The sequence below is a fragment of the Lagopus leucura genome, unplaced genomic scaffold (genome assembly GCF_019238085.1).
Source record: "Lagopus leucura isolate 7727_CA_CO unplaced genomic scaffold, USGS_WTPT01 Super-Scaffold_100004, whole genome shotgun sequence".
Taxonomy (NCBI): domain Eukaryota; kingdom Metazoa; phylum Chordata; class Aves; order Galliformes; family Phasianidae; genus Lagopus; species Lagopus leucura.
The window spans coordinates 48,632,229-48,658,843 of NW_024962264.1; the positions used below are offsets into that span (position 1 = coordinate 48,632,229).

Sequence of the window (26,615 nt, forward strand, 5' to 3'; positions counted from 1 at the left end):
GTGCACTCGTGTCTGCAGTGCAGTTCTTTCAAATTGAAGGCACGTTACAACCTGAAGAAGTCATCATCTTTGCAACTATTATCTTCTGTCAGCTAAACATTGGAGACCGATGACAGGAGGGCATGTAGACATGGGAGACGAGGGAGAACTGTTATTTGCTTGACAGAGGAACTCCAGGTCTGGGGTTCTGGAGGGGAATATCCCTAACACTACAGACAAGATACTTTCCACCTTTCTGCTCCCTCCCTTCCAGATTCATTTCTTTTCTCCTCAGATTTAGGCACCTTCACCTCCTCCGATATCCTCCACCCTGTATTGGTTTATTTCCTCCTCTTTTACTGGGTCCCAGCTGGGACTCTTTCACTCCAGCTGGGAGAGTGCTGGAGTGCACCAGCAGCTCTTAGCCTGAGAAGCAGCTCCAAGGGAGCTTCTCCCTGACACTGTGACAATCACATTTCCAGCAGTAGCCACAGTGCTGAATGCATGTACACCTGTACCTACAACACAGCTTTCAGGTATTTTCCCAGTTGATAAGAATTTATCTTTCAGACCATTGATAAACAGCACAGATCTGAACAATACTCAGATCCCAATCTTGGCTTTGAGGCATGGAAAACTAGAACAACTGAAAAGGTGGAAAACCGATTAAGTTTTCATCAAAACAATTTGTCTGCAACAGTCCTTGGGACATTTTTGTTTACTGAAAGTTTAGCTAAAAATTCAAATGAAGTAGAACTTTTGCTAATACACCGTTTAGAGGTAACTAAAAAAAACCTTTTAAAAATCATCTTTTTTCATCAAGGAATTTTAATAGAAAGCATTTCCATCAGCTTCATGTTTATCATACACAGATAGGAGTGTCCACAGTTGTAAGCACTATGAGTTATTTGGTATCTTTAATCACACGCTCTATTAGCTCCTAAAGTTGGCTTTTTTTTGTTTTGTTTTGTGGTTTTTTTTTTAGTATGTATTTAATTATGTCCCTTTTTCCTGACTGAAGAAATGGGCGATTACTTGAATTGTGTGGCCACTGCTAACAGCTTTACCACACTAAAAAGTCACTAAGGTTACTTTTGAAGACAGCTGTAGACACAATGTCCAATAGAGTCCCCCACTCCAGTATAAATTAATCCCAAATTTAACTTGTACTGTTACTCTGTCTGAAGAGAATGCCATTGCATTTTGAATGACCACATTTGACCACAGAAATGCACATAAAGTTATACCAGACTAAAACTTAGATTCTTGATGCTACATGGCTAAGATGTCTAAAATTATTAATGCTAAATAAAGCCAGCATTGTATCAGTTGTACCACACAGCTTGTACCTGTGCATTTGATATTGGACAGCCTGTCCTGCTGCAGAACAGATGCACCAGGCAACACGTGTTAAACAGCTTAAAAAAAACCTTTCTACTAAAAAAAATTAACATTTCCAAACACGTAGCTCTTAATTTTTATCTTAATTAGTTTTACAAACAAAGCATCTTAAGACACACGAAACGTACAGCGACTGTATACATAAAAACTTTACTTGCCTTCATACGGTGTATCCGGAGGTCCTGCTATTTCTCCTCTTAATTCTGTAAAATTCTCATCTACAAGATCTACTTTAATTTGATTTTTGCTCGTCTTAAAAATAAACAGAGAAAGAGAGTCGTAAGTAAGCATTTAACACAGATTTCTCCACAAATATACTACATATTTCTGAACCGCTTAAATTTTTTAACATGGTGACCTAACGTTGGATCTTCCAGCTGGAGTCCTCCTCCAATAAAAATAATCTGTGAAGCATTAGCAGCATCATTAATTTTCTTTATATTATCACGAAAATAAGCAAAACAACTCAGCAGTATCTGAAGTTTTTTTTTTATTAGTTACATTTAAATCCTGATTGTTCTGTTAAACCAGCTAAAACTACGCTGGCTGAATTACATGCTGTCTTTTTTTCTGGTTTAGAGCTACTAGAATAATAATAGACATCATTGTCACTTTCACTGGAATAAGACAGACATCCCATGTGGAGCTCACTATTTTTGAACAAGATGATGATCTAAACAGAACACTGGAGTCTAAAGATCATGTTTATCTTTAATATTTAGGCATAAGGTATTATTTATACTCTTGAATTTCATTGTCACCTCCTCAGCATTTTCACACCCATGCCTGCAAAATAAAAACACTATTTTCATACAGAGAAAACATGCCTTCCAGAAACGCTCCTGATGCTTAACCAGAGCTGTATATTCCACTCAATTCGCCTTTCAAGTCCAAAGAGCAGTATTAATGAAATTCATACAGACCTTTCGGTCAGTAACATTTCTGACAAGGCAAAGCAAAATTCCCTTTTAGAAACACCATGACATTTTTGGAAGTGATTAAAGGTTTGCCCATTCTGCTGTCGCGTGTGCAGCGCTCACTGAACGCAACGGGGATTTCCTGAATCGCACATTATTTTCTTCACAACTTTTGTACCTTCTTCCTGCATCATTAGAACGTGAAGATGATGGTTGCCATCAGCTGGTTCTCAGATCTACCAATGACATGAAGCGTTAACGATGCAGAATTCACTGAACAACCACTGGGAGATTAACTACCTATTTCCTTCCCATAAATGGTCTATAGATTCAGTGCTACCCACCAAAAGCGGTGTGCCTTTCAGACCAGAGATGCTCACAGATATAAAGGGGGAAAAAAAAAAAACAAAGGAAAAGTTTAAATAATAGTTTCACCATGTAAAGAACATCAGGTGGAAGTTCCACTAAATTAATCCAGTGATTTGGGACTTCCCCTCTCCCCCTCCACTTCTGGTAACACACACTTGCCTTTAGACTTTGAGTAAAAAGCCCTCAACCCACAGAAGGGAGGCAACTCCTGTGACCACACAGCCAAGCAGAGGGTTTCAAAGAACACATTCAACCACATTACAAATTCAAGCCCACACCACGCACATCCAAAATTGAAAGTCAGTATTTAATTATTAATGTCTTGTTTAAAGGTATCAACTAATTGGCTTCTTTTATTTTAAATTTAGCATCAGGTGTTGCGCCATCTTTCATGACCTTAGAAAATACATCAGAGAAGGGAAGAAGCTATTAATAGAACCGATGAAATTACATTCCTTACATCTGAACAGATTTAAGATTGATTTTCATTTTTCCTACTCTTCAGAGAAGTTGCCTGACCACAGAATTTTCTTTCAAAGAACCTTTCAAACCTTTGCTTCCTGCCCAGAAAGCCAACAGCAGTATCTGCAGTCAACTCATGCTGGAACTTACTTTATTTTCCACTCAGCATTTTTACCTCTGTATCTTCCCCAAGACCCTCCATGTTGATGTAGCAGCTTGGATACCCATCTTCATTTTCCATGTCCATTAGTATCACGCTAGCAGCTTTTCACAACAATTCCCTCTCACCTTGAGCATTGGTGGCAACAAGCACACACCCACTATTGCTAGCTGCAGGACCACTTCCTTCACAAACCAGCAAGCCCAGTGCCAGGCGATGATGGGGTCTGTACTTTGTGCACAACCTTGAAGAACAGTAGGCTGCCTCACACTGTATCAGTGAAAGGGTTTATTTATTCTGGGGATCGCACCTCGTTTCCACCATGCCCCCATACAGCAAAGGACTTACGTAGCTGAAGGATCCCCTTCCTACTGTGCTGATAGACTTTGCAAGGCACAGCTCAGTTTGCTTTGCCAATGCTTGTTTTTGTCCACATCCCCAGAGAAATGGTCTGAAACATTTAATATTTAAACATACTGACTGTTCATCTCATCAAATCTGGGGTGTTTTCCTATAATGAGGATCACACAGGTAACAGCACTCCATCTTTGCAGCTCTAACAGAAGAAATCCCCGGCCTCCCACGCAGCCATTGGGGCTGCCTCTGTGAAGCTGCCACCACAGCACTGTTACACACTCCAGAAGCACGCCTCATCAGCACCAACAGCCCTCACTGCACAACACATGATCCAACCTGCGATCACACAGCACAAGCTGATTTTCCCAGAAGCACTTCTCCCACAAAGACCTCATTACTCTTCCATGCCAAGCCTAGAATAGCAACACCTCCTGTTGATTCAGTAGCAATTTGGTAACTAAATCACTGGGCTAACAACTCCTGAAATATCTGAGCCATGCCATCGCTGGCAGCATTTACTTCCATAGTTCCAGAGAAGTTTTGTAACAATTCCTACTAATATTACTTGTCAAGATGAAAACGCTCCACCCACACCAAAACCTTCTTCAAGGAATCTACAAGAACTAATGCTCTACCATCTCACTTTAAAATAATTTTGATCAAGGCTGATCAATGAGAAAAAGGAGGATTAAAGCAGTGAATGCAAGGCACATATCATTCCCGCCTCGCTTTTTTCAATATTCTAGTAAGTTTAGGAATGGAGGGTTTTTTTCCTTTTTAAATGCATCCCCTGCATCAAAGTAGTGCTCTGGTCTTCTCTTTTCAGAAGAACTGGTTAGACTCCATGTGCATTATTATAATCAATTCACCTCCTTTCCTCCAGCTCTCTGGCCTTCCCTCTTCACCTCACCAGAGCAGCTCAGGAAGCACACTGCAACCAGACAGCTCGTGCTTATGCCAGAAATGGGAGAACAGAAAAAAGGTAGGACATAGCACTTAACTAGAAAGCAAACCAGAAGTGCGAGACACTACACTGCAGCAAAATGGCAAATTCGACTGCAAGAAAACATTCAGCTCCATGCAAAAATGCCCCCTTCCCCCACCAGTCACAAACTCTGAAGAGCTGTAATAGCTCAACAGCTTGGAAATACTTCTTCAGACTCACTCCTGCTAAAAGCTGGAAAGGAGAACATCTCCAGAGCCCTAGAAAACCTGAAGCTTGTTAAGACAAGCAAAAGTGTCACAACTGTCAGTCATGGCTATAAATTATCTGTACTGCACAACCAGTTGAGATCAGTACATCACATTCATGGGGAGAGCTCTTGCTGACCTTCTAGGCAATGCTCATCATCAAGTGTTTGGGACGGGGCAGGGAAAAGAGAGGAAGCAAGTCTGCCTGAAATACATTAAAGAGCAGTTCTCCCAGATAAGAAAAGATCAATACAAAGAAATGCATTTTCTTAAAATACTGTGACATTCTTTGGCCCTACTACAGCTTTCAGTATTGAAGTTCTTCCACACTGCAAATTCCATCTCACCTAAGTTTCACCTGTATTTTCTAGTTGCTCTTTTTGCAAAGAAAAAAAAATGAAATCAGGGTAGCTTTGTCTTCTAATGGAAAAACTTTGTTTGCTAATATACTATGTAACTAATATGTAAAATATTTGAATGTATCTAAGGAGATACAAATGAGTACCCTGGGATATTTCTGTAGCACTTGTAAGGCATACAGACATTTTCATTGATCACTAACATAAATTCATCTCAAATTCCAACTGACGTATTTAACAAGAGATTAAACCTACATCAACTTTAAAATTCTGTATTACTACACATGTTCAGACACAATGACAATCCCAGCAGGATTTTCTTCTGTAAGAAAACAAAGCATCTCAAGAAAAACATCATCTCTCAAGAGCTGAACTAGACTCTGCAAAGCGATACATTTTACTAAAGCTTTCTTTAAAGCATCTAAGTATCAGTTGTTGCTATGTTCAGCAGTCAAAATGTCACTTTATCCCCAGTCTCAGCAGCTTAGACCAGCCAGTTGCCAAGTCTCTATTCTCCCCCTCTAGAGCTCCATGAAGAAGGCAGCAGGACTCCATGCAAGTGCTCACCGCACTGCACAGCAAGCATCTGGGTGAGAAGAATCTTACTAAGGTTCGTTCATTTCAACTCAACTCCCTTATTTGATTCACTGCAAACTGAGACGAGGAGGGGGAGCATAAAAGTAGGAAGCGACAAGGCTCCAAGAGGCACGTGACACTGCTTCTTGGCACTGCCTTTGGACAGCCTAAAAGTATTTTGAAACTTCAGCTCCAGTGGCTGTCTCAACTATTTCTGACAAAACAGTTGTGTCAGTCACAGGCAGGCAAAGGTGTAACTGACACAGCTATGCTGGCACAAGCTCATACGGTTATACAATCACAGCCTCTCTCTTGTGAGGATGGTGTGGTTAAACTGGGGAAGCCATGCTACGAATGCTGTGTATACAGCAGCACACTCACACTCTTGTGCTGACGCAAGGGCCCTAACAGACATAGGTTACATCTGTCTAACCACGCATGATATTTACAGTACCCAGAAGCATTAATCATGGGCAGGAGTTGCAGAACTGGAACAGGAACCTAAGCTGAGTACCACTGAGATGCTGACTGTCAGAAGGAGCACAGTGCAAGGGATTCCTGCTCTAAACAACACGGCTCAGCAAAGCCTACACAAACAAGCAACTCTAGAGGACTGCAAGGTATATTGCCTCAAATTCTGCATGCAGAGTTCTAGTTTTTGATGCAAAACAACTGAGAAACTCCTACAGTTAAAGAATGCTTTAATAACAGTTTGATTTCTATTTGGAATTAGTCATTTTATAAACATACAAAACTATTTGAGGCAGCTCCTGCAGTCCAAGTCCACTCTGCTTAGGCTGCTAGTAACGCTACATCTAAAGAAACTGCAGGATTCAGCTCATTTTAAATTGTCAATGTTAATTCACTCATTGAGTACATTTGGAAATAGTTTAGAACAGCTCTTCCATCCCAGTTTCCCCTATGGACTCCATTACTCCAAAGCAAAAGGTTTTACACCTACGTGCCATGAAGGCTCAGCTCTAAAGGATTCCAGAAGGGGAACAGGTAATAGACCGTTACAGTGATTTTCACTTGAACATGCTACTTTACCTTGCAATAGCCTCCCCTACTCAAATATAGCAAAAAACTTCAAAATGCTTTCTCAGTTTATTTCCAGTTAAAATAAAAAGTCATGTACCTGGCTTGAACTAAACTACCTACTTAAAATATGGACTAATTCATTTGTTTCCCCCCCAGTAAATATTACACAAACATTGCAGAACATGAAGGCATGTTACCTCAAACCTCAATTTTCCAAAGCAACAATACTTACACAACCATTAGCTGTTTTTGTTTTGTTTTCCTAATGAACTGTTGATCTGACTGGCTAGTAATGACTAAAAGTGATGTAATAACAAATAGAAGTTACTTTCTTGTCTGTCTTGAGACAACAGACAAAAGTAGACAGGATAGTTCCTATTAACGTTCCAGTAGAAGCATGATGCACACAGCATGAGTTCAGCTCTCATATACACATGCATAGTCAAAGTGGAATTACGTGGTATGACCGACTGACTTCTTTGGGGTCCCATAAAGCATAAGTGCAGAATGAAGCTTCTTCTGCAGCCAGCAATATTCATAACCTCTCTCTCTCCTACGTGGACACTGATGACTATAAAAACACTCCAAAGACCCAATGCAATCTTATTAGAACAGAATAAAAGACACTGACCTACTCTTCAAATAAGTTGCTGCTCACAAAGATACTTTGTTTATTATGTAGATAATCGTTTTATGAAGTACCCAGAGCAAGCAGATCCACACGCTCTCAATTCAAATACTGCAAAAACTAACAGTGATAGGTTTTCATGGATGCCAAAAAGGGAAAATATCATCAGCTCAGGAGTGCAGAACTGGACTACAACCCTAGAACAGGATACACGAGGGCAGCTCCAGAAGTAATCCCTCCTCTTTTATCATGTTGCCCCACAGTGTCAGAGGCAGACAGTGATGGTATGGCAGTAGAGGTGGAACATTCCTACTAATATTCCGTTACATGCTGTCATAATGTGACAGATGGCAGCAGAGGGCACTCTTAACAAAATGGAAGTGGGTATGGAGCAAAAGCGTGTCACTGAATTCCCTTCATTCAGAAAAAAATGGTACCCACTGATATTCACCGATGCTTATTGAACATTTATGGAGACCAACCAGTGGACGTGAGCACAGTGAGGCAGTGGCTGGTGTGTTTTTGTAGCAGCAATAGTGGGTCACCTCCACTGCTGTATGTTTTTTTAATAAGCGTAGCATGCAAGATCTTGTTTTTCACTGGTGAAAATGCACAACCACCACCTGCCTTTAGCTACGTTGAAAAATAGCGTTTTGTAGCTGAGAATTTCCTCTATCAAACAGTGCTTTTGTGCTCTTAGTATCTGTTGCAGTTTCCATGGAAATAAACAGCGGGCATTATTTTCAGAGCAATCTACACAGAATGTAAAGTCTCAAAATTGATAATCTTTGTGATAAAGTAACTCAGCTTTTCTCATCTTAAACACAACAAAGTTTTTACTCGGTTTGTCAGATACCGAAAGTTAGCATAGTAGGTATAATGTTTAACCATAAGTTTTTCCTTAATGTAATATCTGTACTAATTATTAGTGTAAAAATGAAGGATAGTAGTGACGATAATCCTTGGGTTGGGAAACCAAGCTCAGTGAGTAACGTAAGAGCTACACTAAGTATGCGCTCTAATTTAACAAGTTTAATGTGACCGAAAGACCATTAGACACAACCCAAGACTGTTAACTAGTACTTTCTTGCACACTCTTACAATTACAGAAGTTTACTATGGTACAACAGTAGCGACCTTTAAATTTCAGACCAAGTAAAGTGAACCAACCTTAGAACTCATACACTTCCTTCCCATTAAAGTCAAACTCCTAGAAAGAAGCATAGAAGAATGAATGGGAATCTGGGAAGGTTAAATGACTGGTTATTTCTACTACAGGGGTGTCCACATGGTTGTGGTGAGAAGGCAGCACCTACTAGCTGCGGCCTAACTGCAAATCCTAAACTGACTAACCCAGTCCTGTACAAACAACTGCACATTTCCTCAGGTTTTTAAAAGATCGCAAAAGACAATCAAATGAGCCTGACTTCAGTGCTTACCAACTTTTTTCCTGCTTTCTACTACCTTTTAGCATCTTTGGGATTCTTCCAAAATGAATGCCATTCACTAGAAATCTTGGATACATACTGACAACAAAAATGCCTCTAGCACCTACATAACACTTCTGAAAAAGTGCAATTGTATTTCAGGTGTAAAATGCAAGTAAACCAATAGTTCAGAAAGATCACCTTAGAAGTGAGAATAGTAAGAACTTTCCTTGAAACACCCTAGTAAATGTGTTTTGTTTAGAGCAAATTACTCTAACAAGAAAAAGCAGCTTATGGACCAAATTCTTTAAAGGCTGAGGTGCAGAGATCCAGCTCAAGTTATTTTGCCCAAGGGCCATGGTGTAACAATGGGGCTTGCTGGGTCAGGTTGGTAGTTGAGTCGATCACCGTGAAGGCCTTTCCTTGTAGGTGCCAACAAACACTAGTGTTATGAATAACACTGCTCAAATCTACCGTTCAAGATTCTCAGCAGTGATCATTTGACCACACCTTTGAGTTGGCCAAGTGCTGGTAATGGGAAGGCAAGTTCTGTTGCTCATTCCCATATTCAGTTGATTCTGTGATTTTCTGGTACAAACTGGAAGACGTAACCAAGCACACCACAGAGAATTAAGAACACCAAAAGGTGCACAGCAATGGCATTTCAGCATGCTTTTTTGTAACCTCTAATTATATATATAAAAAAAAAAAACACCTCTAAACCTTGCCTGTTGTCATAGGTAGAGTTTGAAATACACAGCAGAGTTCTTTCCAGCAAGGTATGAAGGATACCACAAATGGCTATTTTCAAGTTAAGATCCTCACATTTCAAATGAATAGAAGTTCCAGAAGCACTACAGATTTCATATCCATTCTACCCTACATGGTTCCAACTCAGAACTCATTCAACCTAAAAAAATCATGGCAACTTGGCACCTGCAGAAAAAAAAAAAATTAGTGAACTAGTGTCTGATTTGAGCACAGGGGATTCATTATCATCTTACAACAGCAGAAACTTCTCAGATAAAGAAAAAAACCTGATTTGTTCATGGAGAAAATATTTTATGAGGTCTGGTGACAGTTATAGAATCATAGAATGTTTTGAGTTGGAAAGGACCCTTAATGGTCATCTAGTCCACCTCCCTTTCAAAAAACAGGGATGCTTACAGCTCAATCAGGTTGCTCAGAGACCCACCCAGCCTGACCTTGGTTGTCAAGGTATCAACCACCTCTCTGGGCAACCTGCTCCAGATCTTCACTGCCCTTACCATCAAAAATGTTTTCACTCATATTAAACTTACTGAGGGTGTACTTGGTCCCACTGCTGATGTCACTGATGAAGATATTAAACAGCACTGTTCCCAGCACTGATTTCTGAGGGACACCACTGGTCACTGATCCTTATCCAGACATTGAGCCACTGACCACCACTCCCTGGGTACAAACATGCAACCAGTTCCTCATCCATCAGTCAACCCATCAAATTCATATACTTTCAATTTGGAGAGAAGGGTGATGTGGGGACCCCATCATAGTCTTCAGTTATAGCCTGTCATTTCCTTTCACAATAAAGAAAACCCCACCACACCACTAATTTAAAAGAACCTTATACTAGAGGCACAAAATGATGCAGGAAGAGACATTTGGAGAGCATCTAGTCCCACCTTCAGCTCAAAGCAGGTCCAACAAAGGTAGGCTGCCCAAGAACTTGTCTCACTGAGTTTTTGAACATCACCAAGGATAGGGAATCCACAGTCTCTCTGTCCAATCAGTTAAATCAGATGACTGTAATGGCTTTTTTTTTTTTCCTTTTTTCTTTTTTTCAGGATCCAGCTCTTACCTGTTGTTTCTCATCCTACCCCTGTGCACTAATGAAATAAGTATGATTCACCTCTGCAGTAAAGTATCTGTGGTGGGTTTAAGTGGCCATCTTTCTGCCCTTGTCTCACATCGCACACCACAGTCCCTTAACCTCCTTTATGGCATTCTACTGGACTCAGTTTGGCACATAAATGGATTTCCCAGAACAGGGTACAGCACTCCAGATACGGTCTCACAAGTGCAGGGGAAAGCGAAGAACCACTTCCTCATCCCTCTTCATGTTAAAACAACCCAGTATGCAGTTGGCCTTCTTTGCCACAGGTCTTTTTCTGCCAAATTTGCTTTGTCTCCAGTCAGTCCCCAAGCATATGCATTGATGTGCAGCGTTACTTCCCACATTCAGGACTTGGCACTTAAAAGTTCACTTCACAAGGCTCCTGTCAGCTCATGAATTTCTCCAGTCTCTACACGTCCGTCTACAAAACAGCCTGCACTTGAAGCACTGATGCCTCCCTCCTCCCCGATCTGAGGCCATATGCAAGTTTTCCGAGAGCCAAACCAGAGATTTGTACCAATACAACCTCATTTTAGATGCTCTCATTTTTACACTTTTTCTTTAATTAACTAGGCCCACTCTAGCTCTACTCACACTCTGCACTTACTAAACCTACACTTGACCTCAATAGGCCAATTCTTAATGGCCTACTGAGCAGAAAGTTGGTAGTGCTTAAATATTATGCTGCTGACTCAGGAGTCATAATAGACAACATTTCATTTTTATACATCTCCATTGGTCCTACATAATAAATGGTAAGAAAAAAAACACATACAAAGTGTTCATCAGGCCATTCTAATGACACTGAAGCACAATTACTAGTAAAAGCTTCCATTTTAGTGAATTCAGTTTCTAGCACCCAAGACTGCTCAAGTATGAGCAAATCAGGTGCAATGATGTTTTCCTGAACCTCAGTTCACAGCTTTCCCAATTACCAAGAAGTCATTTAGCAGCTTACAAACTGCTAAGCATCCCAAGACCACTAGAAGGAAACAAACACCACAGCTACTTGCTGCCTCAGGAGGGACCCAGTATGGCACACAACTGTTACTCTTCCCTTTTCTCTTTTATATCACAAAATCACATAGCAGACTCCAGAACAAATATCGACTTCCTTTTGGAAATGATGCAACTAAATTTTTGTCATCAACGTACTGTTTCCACTTGAAAACTATTTGGGACTCAAGTTACAAATTTTAACTGTTACTGCACATATCTGCTCTTGCAGATACTCATATTCTGCAACTACAGTCGAGTTCAATTTATTTGCAGCTCTATCTGTGTTTACCTTCTACGCAGATAAACCTCTGCCTTTTGATACATGGAAGAGGAACATCTTGTGGTAGAAATACCACCAACTCTTTTCTTGCCAGGAGGAAACCATGTTTACCAAAGTGTTACCCTCAATACCACAGAGAAGCAATTTCACTCCATAATAGCATTCGACTTAGAAAGCTCCTAACATGCTAAAGATATTGGATGGTCAACTTCACCTTGAATCCTCCACCGCCAGCACAACATCATTCCTTAAAGCACAACATGTGATACTATATTAAAATAAGAAAAAATATTTACACATTAAAAGTGCCTGATGAACTACAACCACTTGCCAGCACCAGTCCATGAATGAACACAATGCTTTTTCAGTACTCATTGCTAAATGTCAGATCCTTCCCCTCATAAGATAGCTGCTTACAAACAGAGAACGTAAGAACCTGGCTAGCATTCCAGTAACCCCATTCTGAAATAATACCAGCTAACCCTCACCAAAGCCTCCTCCCCGTCATCAAGAAGAAAGATAAACATCAGGCTATTATTTTCCCTCCACCAATTGTTGGTTTCTCCATCAAGCTGCAGCCTCACATTTTCATTTAGGATATGTTTCCCTACTTTGGATTTTAATTTAGCCTAATCCATGAAACTAACAAGATAAACTAGTGAAATGACAAAAGAAAAAAAGAGAGCAACTGATGCTTTGCCTAGACTATGATTCAAAACACTGTATGAGTTAATTACTGTTTACTACTTACGTTTTAATACAGGCACAATACAGTACCCTCTAACACATATTCCACTAGTGAAGTTATTACCTAGACTAGCAGCTTCACTTTTGTTGCATATGCAGGACATCATCAATCTGAGAATTTTAAAAACTTTTTCTACAGGACAGCAAAAAGCCTCCTACTGTGGAGAGAACTCTCAACAGGGAAATTGTTGTCAGTCTCACATACCTTATTCATAAACTCAAAAGATGTAAAGCTGCAAGGATCTCTACATTATCCCATTCCTAAAGATAACATGCAAGGCCATATAAAAAAAGCCAGAAATGGTTTAAAAAAAAAAAAAAAAAAAAAAAAAGCAAGAACGCTGAAGTGTGAGAAGATTTTAAAATGCTCTGTCAACCCCTCCTACCACATCAAAAATCCCTCAGCTCCTACCTGCAAGCCAGAGAGCAAGACAAGACTGAAAGCTGCTGTAGTGGTTTCCCAAAAATACTATTCAATGTCACACAAACAGAAAGCACTAAGTATATTTAGTCATACAAATATTAAACCTTATCTATAGCAAGAATAAGCACATTTTTCAGGATTACTTTTTCTGCAATACTTAGAAGTGAAACCTGGTGCTTCCAGTTGCAGAAGTTAAATACCACCCAGCTTCTCCCCCTTAAACATTCCTGGTTCTACCACCTTACTTCAGTACCAAGATGAGTATTGGAAGATGAGAGCAAACCCCTTGTATTCTTTCCAAGAGTGCTCAAGTCTTCCCCAGGCGTCTGCACTCCTACTGCATCTGCAGAGAAACAGGGGCTGCTCTCCACGCTCAGGTGTAGCTCAAAGCACCAAATGAAGAATAATTAAAGTGCAAATAACATGACTCACTTTGCCATCAGAGAGGGACTTAAACTTCTAAGTAACAAATTTAGCATCATCATTTGTGTTTTCTTTCTTTTAAAGGAACAAGATTTAAGATTAATGTCAGTATGTAAATTATGCAGGCAAAAAAACACACAATTATTTCCTTTTTGATTTGTATGAGTTATATCTCCATCCTCCATTCCTCAACTCACTGCATGTGTTTTCACATTAGTGGCACTACTGATACCCTAGTCTGACCACCTTTGAGCATATAAACATTCAAAATACACTGTGGTTGTCTAAATTGCAGGTGCTGATGAATGCTGAAATTCACTCTTTGTGATAGGAGAATTAGTATATCCTTAAACATCAATTCCATGTAAATTACTTCATCAATGTGACACTCTAACATGGCTAGCTAGTGGCAGGGGAAAAAATACTGAAGTGATGCATTCTAATGTTAAGATCTCGTAATTTTAGATTTGTAAGGATCAGGGTCTTCGTGGGGTTTTATGCAGCTTAAAAAGGAGAGCATTTCACAGTATTATTTATTTACAACATTCTATGCTGAGCCCTTCAACGCACAGAATAAAGAAACAAGAACTGAGAAAAATGCACTCTCCAGACCCAACTTTTACAGTAAAATAAAAAAAAAAAAAGCTGCATGGATCTCCCCCTAAAACTAGGGAAGTTTTCTTTCCCTCCCCTTTTCCACCTAAATAAGGCAAAGGGAAAAATGCCTTGAAGCTGTTAGACTTCAATTTCAAATATGAGCTGTTATATAGGGTACGGGGTTTAGAATTGGTAGCTTTGGTACGAAGAAACTCACTGAGAATTTTCTCTCAGTTTACATGCAATTCTGTCACCACGGTGCAAGAACTTGGCTATGTCCAGCCTGGGCTCTAAGGCAGTTGTAGAACCAGGCCTCTATGTTCCTTCAAGGGGCTCATCCAAGCTGTATAGCAACAATGCTATTAGTGCACTTTATTTTAAAGTACATCAACTACTGTTACGCTAAACACATTTTCCCTAAACCATTAATATATTTTGAAAGACATCCTCTCAACTTTTCCTCACTAACGTGTCCAGATTTCTACAACACCAGCTTTAGGAGTTATACGCTCCCATTAATATTTCACAAGCATCTAACCTGCAACATCATCCCAAGTAGGACGATGATGACGACACAACTATTAAATCCTATCTGGCTGACGTTCACCAACTCAGATACGGGTACAGCAAGAGCCATACCGATGTGATGTTTCAAAGGCTGCTCTATTCTCCCCTGAACAGATCAGAACTTCCTTAGTACCTCCCTGAGAGCAGCAGGCCATTCTTACCGAGCACCCATGGCCTCAGGTGTGCATCATTTCAGAAGGATGCAGGTGAAAACGAGGGAGACTGGGTAAGGAGAAAGAAATGAGGGAGGCTCTAAAGCCACACAGCTGAAGGTGAGAACCTACACCGGGATAATGGAAGTCCTGCAATGAAACAGCCTAGATAAACAGAGGTTTACCTGCAAAAAATTCAAGATATTAAAAACCCGGGCTTGTGCAGCAGAGGAGCGAGACGAGGGCGATGCTGGAGGCGGCGGAATCCCCAGCCCCCTCCATCACCCCCGGCCCTCGGGAGCCCGGCCCGGAGGACGAAGGCTGACGGCTGCGCGGACGGCGGGACGCGAGGGGCGGGCGGCGGGGCAGAAGGCCGGGGCAGGAGGCCGGGGCGGGCCCCACCCGCCCGGCTGGCAGCTCGCCGCCCCGCGACGGGGGGGCTTTCCGCCCGGCCTGTGGCGGGCCGGCCCCGTTCCCCCGGCTCCCGCAGGGGAAGGTCTCCGCCGCTCCCCTCTCTCCCCTTCCCGGCGGGTCCCTTCTCCTCGAGGATCGCCGTTCCCCTCCCCGAGGCCGCGGGACGATCCCACCCACCCCCCGCGCGGGGAGGTGGGGCCGAGGGGCAGCGAGGCCCCCCGCGGGCCGGCGGGCGCCCGCTCCTTTCCCCGCTCCCGCACTCCCACCGTGCAGCCGGGGAGGGTGGCGGCGGAGCGCGGCGGCGAGCGGCTCTGACCTCCTCGCTCTTCAGCACCTCCTTGAACTCCCGCTTGATCCTCTGCACCGCGATGTTGGCCATCTCCGCAGCGGGCACCCACTCGCCGCCACCTCCGAGCCGGGCCCAGCGAGCTCCGCCGCCGCCGCTCCCGCTGGATAACTCCCGGCCCCACCAAAATGGCGGCGGCTGCCGAGCATGCGCGGTACGGCTGCCGGCTCCGCGGCCGCCGCTCAGGCGGGGCCGCCGTGTGCGCGGCGTGGCGGGGGTAGCGGGGCCGTCGACCGCGGGTGGGCGAAGAGCCGCTGCGGGGACGCTGCCTCCCCCCTCCCCAGCCTCCTCCCCGCTGCCCCCGAGGGAAGGCTGCTGCAGCCGTGTGTGGAGGCGCGGCCGTCTCGCCCCGGGGACACCCGCGGTTCGCGGTGTCGCGGGCAGGGCCGCTCCCCTGCGGCGCCTGGCGTGACGGCGCGGGGTAGAGCGTGCGTGCAGAGCCCTGACGGCGCTCCCTGCCGCCGGCTGGCCCCGAGGCGGCTGAGCCGGGATTCAGCAGCCTCCCCGGCCTCGTCACCGCGGGGACGGCGGAGCCCGAGGGCGCGCGGGAGTGCTGAGGGCAGCTGGGCGGGGCCGGGCCGGGCAGCGGCGTTCCCCTGAAGTGCTTCTGAGGGAACATCTGGCTGGCAAGTCACTGGGCAGGTCCTTGGGAACCGGACGACTTCTCTCACGCTTTGAGAGTCTGCTCAGTCTGCCTATACAGCAATTCCCAGTTGTTTTGTCGTTCTTCTTGTTCCAAATGCTCGCTTGAGAAAACCGCAGTGCCTGCCCTTCGCACCCAGCCCAGCTCCTTACCCTCCTCGCGTGCTCCGATGTGCCAAAGTCTCCTCACACGGCACAGGGCAACTCTGGGCCCGATAGGCCCAGCAGCAGGTAATTGCGGGACACAATGCAAGCAAAGAAATGTCTTTGCACAGATTCTGCTGCAAGATTTTAAAAGTAGAGTGAATGGTGGAAATGTCAGTCCCGTGTAATGGGCTGTTATATTGTATTGCAGAACCAGCAGCTGCAAGCCACAGATGCTCTCTGTCTGGGAAGCTGAAATAGGAAACCAGGGATCATCCCGGCTGATCTGAGGTGCGCAGAATATGGTGTGGTACAGAGCGGTGCAGATAGATTTTCTGAGGGGAGCATGAGATTGCATTTACAGCAGTTGCTTATTCAGAAACTAGAGGCCTTTGAGACACTGAAGTCTATAGAAGTGCCTGCCCCTCCTGTGCAGTTGCCGGACAATGTGCAGTAGAGGCATTTTTTCACAAAGCAGCTTGTTTCCGTTTCCTTAGAACTGATTGTAGTGGCTTCTGATTGGGGTTGTCTACTTGTGGACTGGCTGTCATGTGCAAGTGCTACCTGCTTGTCTCCATTTGCATACACAGCATTTTGGCTGTTATAGCTCCATTAAAGAAAGTACAAGCCCAACAAATATAAAAGAACAACACTGCAGCAAACCCTGTCAGCTATATACGGATGCATATAGTCCTTATACTGTGTGTATTTACTCTTCCCCTGTGATTTGACTGGAAAAACTCCATTTTCCTGCAACAGTATTGTACCATGAGCATCTATTCATGAAATTAGATAATCTTTAAACCTAAGCTTGTATACAATGCAGTTTCTCAAGCTGAGGTTTTCAGACCTTTCTTGAGAAGGATAATTTCGCATTAGGCCAGGTTTGATTTTGATAACTTCCAGTGTGATCTTAGGCCTTCATCTAATTTAGACATTAAAGTCACAGATAGATAATGACAGAATGGAAGGGTTGGAAGGGACCTTAAAGATCATTAAGCTCCAACCCACTGTCTTGTGCAGGGTTACCACATACCAGATCAGGCTGCCCAGGGCTTCATTCAGCCTGTCCTTGGACACCTCTGGGGATGGAGTATATCCTGATCGTGTGTTTGAATTCCTTTTGAGGAGGTAGGCCATGGGTTCTCTGTGCCTTAAGTCCTCACCTGTGAAGCAGGGGTAATAACTGCTTTGCAGAGCTTTAGGATGAAAGCTAGGTTTATTGTGGGCTGAATTCCTATTGAGTGTTACGGACAAAAATGAAAAAGGCAGGACATCTAACCTGCAGGTTGAATGCTTCATGTCTTTCCAGACAGCTCCTAGGAGTAAAAAGTTTCTAATATTCAGATTTTGCTCTGAATAGAGTGAAAAAATAACCTCTATCTAGTGTCAGAATCCTTTGTGAGTGTGCTTGTATGTTATAGATAGTAGACATCCAGTAATGGCCACAGTAAAGGGCACTGATTTTGCAGTATTTCTAGATACTGGTTTGTATCTACAATTGTTTCCATGTGCTCATTTGGGTTATAAATGTCAGAGTCTGCTACTGCAAGAAGCAAATCTGATTAATATGAATTACTGTTCTCTTTTCCTTACCATAACCCACTCTTTTTGATGGTCCTTAGAATAGGCATTTTTCACTTATCTAATAATTGTTTCATATTCACCGTATATTTCTCCAGCCTTCCATTTTTGTGGTCATTCTTCTCTTCATTTTCTCTTTGGTAAAATATAGTGAATACAAAAAGGCTTTTTTATTTTTTGGAGGTAGAAAGGAGTGGGATCAATTTCTTCACACATTAAAATCCTGCATAACACTCCAGTACCTTATGCAGTCAGCATGCTAGGATTATCATAGTACACCTCCAATACTGTAGTATTCTATATTTTTACAGAAGATTCCACTGGCTTTTAGGCCATAACAGAAAATGCTTAGAAAAACACAAAAACATAGCCTATTTACATGATTTCAGTGAATTCTATATCTGACTTCATCATATATTGTATAACATATTGGTAATACAATTCTGTGTACATCCTCTGAATTAAATTCTCATTAGTATTTCACCCTTAGAAAAACCCATACACAAAATACACGAAATATAAAACTGTAGCCCCTTGAACGTAGTCAGCTCTCTGCTTGTATTATGGAAATCTGTTACACATCTCCTTTCAGGAGATTGCTTTTTCATTAATCCCATCATCATTTTAGCCTTAGAGCAAACAGTTCTTTCATTAACAGCTTTTGCAAACTAGCTCAAAATGATCTATTGGTCTTGATCAGAAATAACAGACTGAGAGGTACATCTCTAAAGATCCATGCATTGAGTATGCTTGGCACAGTGCTTCGAAATACTTCTGGAAGTGGGAGCGTGAGATATGGTGTATTAAATGAAGGTGTAGCTACGCAATCTTATTGCAGAAGTTCGTGGGATCAGCGCTTATAAACCAAGGTCAATGATTTAAGGCATCGGCCTAAGCTCTCATTAGGAAAAGGCAGCCAGCCTACATTAGCTGATACAAGGATAGCCAAACAGCCTAAACAATATATAGTTTCACATGTAGTATGGGAAATATTATCTATCCTACAACCTTTATGTCAGAAATGTCCCTACATTTTCATGGAAAAGTTCATGCACAAATGATGTGGGCATGTTGGGCTTACTGCAGACGTAGGACAGTCATGGCATACATGGTTCATCTGTCTGAGACTGGATGCCCCTCAACCCAGTGCGGTGCCTGAGGACTCCAAGTTGCTTACAACAGCACTAAGTATGATTAAATTGCTGTCCTTCGAGTTAAGATTATTGGTGATTTTCTTTTTTTTTGTATTTCAATATATTCCATATTTTATTCGGTTCATCTCAGTAGAATATCTTTCCATTAGAATTATCCAGGAGAATTCGGAATTTCTGAGGTTGTTCCCTGTGAAAATAATGAAATAATTTCTGAAACGATAACTTTCCAGCATGCAACATTTTTTTTTCTTCTTTTGCTCTGTTATGTCTTGCATAACAAGGCTTCTCCCCACCCAATCGTGGCCTCTTTCTTTTAGAGAAACCAGAAATGTCAAGTTTGGTCTTCTCACATTGCTGCTGGGGGATTTCTTAAGGGAGGAGAGAGCTGTCTCAAGAGATCCGTAGTGCCATTTCATAGAATCATAGTATGGTGTGGGTTGAAAAGGACCACAATGATCATCTAATTTCAACCCCCCTGCTATGTGCAGGGTCACCAACCACCAGACCAGGCTGCCCAGAGCCACATCCAGCCTGGCCTCGAATGCCTCCAGGGATGGGGATCCACACTTGGACATTTTAGAAAGAGGGACTGAAACTGTAACATATTTTGTACTCTTACTTTGTCTTCAAGAGGCATCCATCAAAGGATTAACCTCAGAGGTCGTGTTACTATTACATGAAATTAATTTCATATTTAAATGGTCAGATGCTTATTTATGTTACGCTTTATCAAAAAAAAAGTCATCAGCAACTAAAAGTCATCAGCTACAGTCCAGGAGCTGCTTTATTTACCTGTGGATCACTTAGTAAGTTTCAGACGCACAAAAATAAGCTTACCCTGCGTGTTTACAGACTGTCATATAGTGTTCCTGTTGTGGCAGCGTCCGGGTGACTCAACTCATTCCGAAGATTAGCGCTATCGTTAAAGTAACTACCGGTCGTACGAGTCGGCCGAGTTCTCGGCTGCAGTCCCAGCTTCCCCGTTCCTTCCAGCTGTGTCCGTGTGCGATCCGCGGCCAGGTGAAACAGTGCCCTCTCCCGGGTGGAACAGCGCAGGTTTCCTCGCTCGTGCGAGACGTATCCCTCCGCTGGGGAGCAGTTCGGCACGCAGGGAGCTCGTGGCGTTACTGCCGACTGCGGCGTTGCCTGCTCCTTCCGTCAAGGTGTTCAGGAAGAACAGTCCGAAACGCTCAAAGCAGCAGAACGGAAATCGTTCGGCGTTCCCGGCGGAGAGGTGGGGAATTCGGTCACGATTCACCCACTTTACAAGTTGTGTTTTTCAGGTTAGCAGGCTCGGTATATACACTAAAAATACAGTACGTGTACTAATTAAACTTAGGATGTATGTGAAGTCAGTCAGGCTGAAATTGTATGATGCAATTCACTTGACTTAGTGGAGTCAGATGAGAAATGAATTCAGCTGTTGATTTTACAACCTAAGACTTCAACAGCAAGACTTAGCAAAGTTTCCATTCAACAACGCCTGCACTGAGATTCTGGGTGGTTTAGTAGTAACACTCCATTTTTCTTTGCTTGTTAAGGACTTTCATTAGAAACTGATGTTATGGCCTGGACCTTTCATTAATTTGGTGATATTCTTCCAAATCAATCTTATATGAATATGAATAATGAATATCTTCCAAATCAATGTTATATCTGAACCTGATATCTTGGATAGGAAAACATGGAAATAAGCAGCCTCCTATTAAGTCTGTCAGCAAAATTATTATTATTTAATAATACTTCTTTGTGAAGGAGTGGTTTTCAAGTCATGGTATGTACACTGTGGGGCCCAGGGGCTGCTTCCCGTGGAATTATGAAAGGCACAAAATATAAAGATAAATAAAAATAATGATAATAAAAAAGCAGATTGGGCTGTGAGAAGCTTGTCATAATTCTGCAGGAGGTCCCAGGTTTCTTAATATTCTCAGTGAGTGGGCATCTGCCTTGAAAAAAATTGGCCTCAGCAGACTGGCAGATTGATCAGAGGGAAATAAAAGCACTTCTTATGAAGAAAAAGTTGTGAAGCTATACTCCTTTCTTCCTATTACAGAAAGAAGACAGCCATCTTTTTGAGAGTCCTTTCAAAATGGAAGCAAGCTGGGAATACAAAATTAGATTTCACGACATATTATTATTAGTCTCATGAGTATTAGAGTTACAGGGGAAGAGAGGATTTGGTAGATAATGAAAAAGATATAGTTACCATGCTCCTTTGCCAGTATATTGTTTTCCACTCACAAACATGTTCTACTCAGACTGAGCTGTTCATACTATTTTAAGCATTTTGCACTACTGTCTAATAATGTAACGATTCATAGTAAATTACCAAATCTATGTAACTTTATTTAATAGAAATTCAGTGTTCCTCCTTTCATAGGTACAAAGGGGACTTAGAGCTGCCTTGAAAAGGTAGCTGGACAGCTTTTCTTGGATAACAGGACATCATCTTCCCTGTCCTTAGGATTTGTGACTGGATAAAATCCCTGCTATTGTAATGACTACAGAGACTGAAGTCAGATTCAGACTGATGCATATGAAATTTCCATTTCCTAAATGTCATCAGGGCTGGAGCATATACGACCATGAAGCTAGAAGCTTAGATTTCTTGTTCAGTGCAGTAGTAGCCAAAGAAGTAGCTAATTGCTGTGAGAAAGTGAAAGAAGATTAAAATGGTGCTAGTATTTTGGAATGACTGCTTAGAGGTGGAGTTAGGGTCTCGTTAGAAGAAATTAGTTTAAAATTAGAACTGGAGCAGCAATCGTTGTGAAGCATAAATGGAATGAGTATGTGAATCCAGAATAAATTAAAAAATAAAAGCACTCAGAGTAGAAGTAACTGCAGCCACAACTTAATCACACAACAGCAGTCACTACGTGACTTCTGAAAGTGTAGCTGAGCTGGCTGCCCACAAAGTGGTCCAGCTGACTGTGTGTAGACCAGATTTGGGTCTGCAGGATACTTCTGTCTGGCTTTTCCTTTGAGGAGACAGAAAACACTTACTCAGGGACTGTATGTCACAAGCTGTCCTCTTGCATCACCGCTGCGTCTGCTTGGGAGGAAGGGATATGACTGGACAACTTGCTCTTCATGTCTGTGACCTGAGACAGCCATCAATGCAGGCTGCAATGAGGGATGTGCAAAATGGGGATCAGGCTCCTACAGGCAGTAGTTATGCATTGCATGTGGCCCCAACTCAAAAAAGCTTTCCAGTTATAAGAGATTATGGATTAACAGTGTATGAACAATCACAGTATAAGAACATGTACACTGAAATAAGAAATCTACCAGAGGACATAAAATTAAAGAGAGAAAAATTTTCAGTGTATTTTACATTGTCAGTTGTTACGAATCCTTTCAGAGGTCTATCTGTTTTCTAATGGGATCCCCAAAAGTAGGAAAATATTTCTCCTTTTAATAAAAGAAAAAAAAAAAAAAGAAAGCTAGAGTTGCTGAATTCAGCTAGTATTGCTTGATCTAGCAATTTGGGGATGCTGAGGCTTTTTGATTCCAACTAGATTCTGAAGATCTGATAGCCATCTTGCTAAACTGCAGTATAATCTGTCATGATGGGCACCAGATCCACAACTGATACAAGTCTTTTGGAACTGTCTAGAACAAAAATTTACAAATTAGTGAAGTTTGTCAGAGGTCATCCCAATAGAGCTTATCCATGACAGATGGGTAATTTATCAAGTTGTATTGCTGTTGATACCATCCTAAAATATCTGCAGTCTGGAGGCTACGACAACTTTGTAATAGGAAAATAAACTTTTCTATTGGTCTCACTATGGTTGAATACTAATTTAACTAAATCATCAAGTCTGAATCACTGCTCATTGTTTAGACCACAGTCATGTAAAATGTTAATTGTGCTGCATTTGAAGTCATATAAACCAGTAGCTACCAATTGAAGAAGATAACAAAGATAAACTGATTTTGTTGTTTTCCTAATTTAATTGTCTCCAGTCTGGCCATGTGAATAGCAAGCACAGAGGATGTGATGAGGAAGAAATTGAGGATAAATTCAAGTTAAACAATCAAAGCATGAATAGCATACACTTCATGTATCAAGTAATGTACAGTTTCTCTGAATGCAGCAGAAGTTAACAATTTCTCATCTTTGTGTGTCTGTCAAGCACGTAATATTTCATGGAACAGTATCTAGAAGATCCCTACTGCTCTATGTGCCTGTGTTTTCAGTAGTAGCATTTTCCTTTGCTTTGGCAGAAGATTCATTTTGGGTACAAGGAGCTTGTCTTGAACATTTTTCTCAAATGAGAAGTAGCAATTATAGCAGTTTCTGTGAGGTATAACCCATCTCATAAAATTTCCTGTTACAGCTTTCCCATCTGCCTGACAGAGTGCAAAAAGATCACGTGGTAAATTGGAAATTGGCACCTTTTAAAAGGCAGTATTCTAGACTGTATTTTTCTTTCCCCAATTAGAGGTTAGTCATGCTGGGAGAAATTCAGTCATGCTGTATGATTGTCTTTCAGGATTTTGCAGCTTCTAAATCCTAGTCCTAGGAATGCAGTTGTGTTACACTGTTGGTTCCTTCCCTACCCGTACACCAGACATAAAACCTATAACACCAAATGGTGTAGATATATAGCATCTCCCTGCATATACATTTCTGGGTGTCTTGAAGGATGTCCTTTATTTTCATTTCACTCAATTTCCTCCCATTGAAAACGTAGTGAAAGTGCTCTCACAGAGTCATCTAGTTCAATCCAAGTGAAGTGCTCAAAAGAATCAGCGAAAGCACTGACCAGGACCATGCCTGGTTGAGTTTCTAATTATCTCTAAGGACAGAGATGCCACAACTTTTCTGGGGAACCAGTTCCAGCGTTCAACCAACGATGTAAAGCAGTGTTTTCTTATGTTCAGCTGGAATTTCATGCACTTCAGTTTGTGCCCATATCTCCTGCCCCGACACTGGGTGCCACTAAGAGTCTAGCTCCCTCAGTTGTCTCTGGCACCAACTTCAAATTCTTTTCACCCTTTTTCAATAAATACCTCCATTTTTAGAGGCAACATCTGTTTCCAATTTAAACCTCAGTTGCTTAACACAAAGGTAACCACAAAAACCTACTTCAGCACTGGAAACGTAAATTCGTACTCTGAACATGGAAGCATTAATTTCTTACAGCATTTTTGCAAGATTTGCAGTGTGAAGCATGAGCTGAATACTACAGAATTCTTTTTTTTTTTCTTTTTTCCCCAACTGGTACTCTTATCAGCTCTATATACATCCTAATTTTCTTTCTTATACCAAACTACTAGGGTTTACAGCTGCTCTTTAACAGGTTTGGCATATCTTACTGCAGCAAGAATCCAGCTGTGCCATACCACATCCTCAGACAAATGTGCACAAGCTAAGGCTATCCAAACAGAAATGTGCACAAGCTGAAACCATCACATTAAGTTCACATGGAGCTTGGCAAGCTGAGACAAGAGTTATTCCTAAATTTTTTTTTCGATTCTCATCTTCTAAAATTCAAGATGAAAACCATGGTTGAAAGCACTACAGAAACCAGAGTATCACCATGATAACAGATCAGATTCTCTTCCAACAATTTGATTTAGTTCTCTGTAGTCTATATACAGACGCTGCCATCTTTTTAATGACTGGCATGAGTTATGCCTTTTGACACACTTTCTCAGTCATATGTGAAGTGTCTTCCCTTTTTTTATCTCTCTTTGTTCTTACTAAATAATGCCTTTTTTTTTTTTTAATGAGCAGTTACTCTTAAATTTCAACTGTGTACTGAGTAATCACATATTTTAATTAGCAATTACAAAAGTAGTTATATTCCTGTCAGATCAGAATAATTCCCAAATCCTGACCAGAAAAGTTTGATTCCCTGGTGCATATTAGATATAGTAAAGTGTTCAGAATATCCTTTGGGGTCCTATTTTCATTTCCTTCTCTAACACATTCTTGTACACATACATTCATTATACCAACGGGCTTGAACTTTGTGCCCATGGTGGGTGTATTAGATATGTCTTCTGTTGGATGTTCACTTGGAAAATGAACAGGAAGTCATTTTCATTTCAAGTCCATAAGTACTGTAACAGTTGAAGGCTCTGACTCAAATTCAGAGGCAGATTCAGACAGAACAGTAAAATGGCTCTGAACACAGAATGGGACACACTATGTGTCTTTCCCAAGTGGCAGCAGTTTTCAGATGAATGTAGCAGTGATAGCTGCTGGTAAGTTTATGGCTGCAGATAGTTTATGGCTGTGAACTACAGTGACTCAAGAAGCAGTTCATACTGCTTTTTGTGTTTTCTTTGCAAGAAAGCCACCACAATTGTGCAGCTGCTATTATGGTTTCTGCTCCAGAGGAAAAACAATTTGTTAAGGTTTTACTAGTGTTGGTCCACTTAGACCGCATTTTTAGAGGGGATTTCCCAAAGTATTTGCAAATTATGTTGCTACCAGAGATTGCATAATAGTCAAACACAATGAAATTCAGCAGACCTTTGTCTTATTAATTTGTGTGATTACTTAGGATGTACTGGTTTTATTCCACAGATCCAATTTTTGGCCTAATTCAAATGACTTTATCAGTCAGTGTTGTCATTAACAATTCAGTGGTTCAGACATTAATCTTCTATTTTTAAATATTTTCTTTCAGCCTAATCCTGTTAACATTCCAATTGATCTCCTTTCATTTCATAGTTACTGTAAGATACTAGTCAATATTCTAGTTAAATGTAAAATAATCCTTATCCCCTCCATTTCAGAGTTCATTCCTCCATTTCCTGGTTTGGAAAACATCACTGGCCAGCTACGATCTGGCAGCATTATAGCAATCCTTTGTGATCATTTCCCCTGACTGATGGCTGGTATCTAAAAGTCTGTGTTGGTGAGTTGATGCTTCAAGAGCACAAAAGCCCTCCTCTGGCAGCTTCAGTAGAATTCCTACTTTTGACAAAGCCGTATTTTTCCTGTAAGCCCTGACAGCTTAGGTTATGGTCAGATGTTCATTAAGCTTGTATCTGCACAGTAAGAAAATCTAGCAGCATAACTTTGGTTCACTTGTGATGAAATGACTACATTTCTCTTACATTAACCTGAGCACACAATACAAGCTTTGTATCAGCTAATTTGCAGGCTTGCTGCCTAATATCCCAGAGTACTTTGTAATTGTCCAGTGTGCTGTGAGATGCCATCCCAGCTAGGAATGTCTGTGAGCAACTTTTCTGAGGATTCGTCTTCCTTTTCCAAAATTAGATGCCTCTTTCTAATTTAAAGTATTGCTAAAAAGAGGCATTGCTGCCAAAAGGCAACACATACCTTGATACTACCACAAGGGAAAAAGACTTTATAGTCTTTTTCTTTCCACTTACTGGATGCCATTTTCAGGCCATGATACAGATGAGTTCC

At 41.7% G+C, this 26,615-nt stretch overlaps 1 protein-coding gene and 1 long non-coding RNA gene across 2 annotated transcripts in view; one reads left to right on the forward strand and one right to left on the reverse strand.

Annotated features, from left to right (window-relative positions):
• Positions 1-15,819, reverse strand: part of UBE2K (ubiquitin conjugating enzyme E2 K) — a 34,378-nt gene extending 18,559 nt beyond the window's left edge. The window contains exons 1-2 of the mRNA XM_042870428.1: positions 15,663-15,819; positions 1,539-1,632 (exon numbers count right to left, since the gene is read on the reverse strand). Coding sequence (XP_042726362.1) covers positions 1,539-1,632; positions 15,663-15,725 — 157 coding nt within the window. The 5' untranslated portion in view covers positions 15,726-15,819. The remainder of the gene's footprint in view (positions 1-1,538; positions 1,633-15,662) is intronic.
• A 495-nt stretch (positions 15,820-16,314) lies between these two features.
• Positions 16,315-21,320, forward strand: LOC122179549. Its single transcript, XR_006178735.1, has 3 exons — positions 16,315-16,565; positions 16,690-16,769; positions 21,270-21,320. It is a non-coding gene; the product is annotated as an uncharacterized LOC122179549 (long non-coding RNA).
• Positions 21,321-26,615: the final 5,295 nt, after the last annotated feature.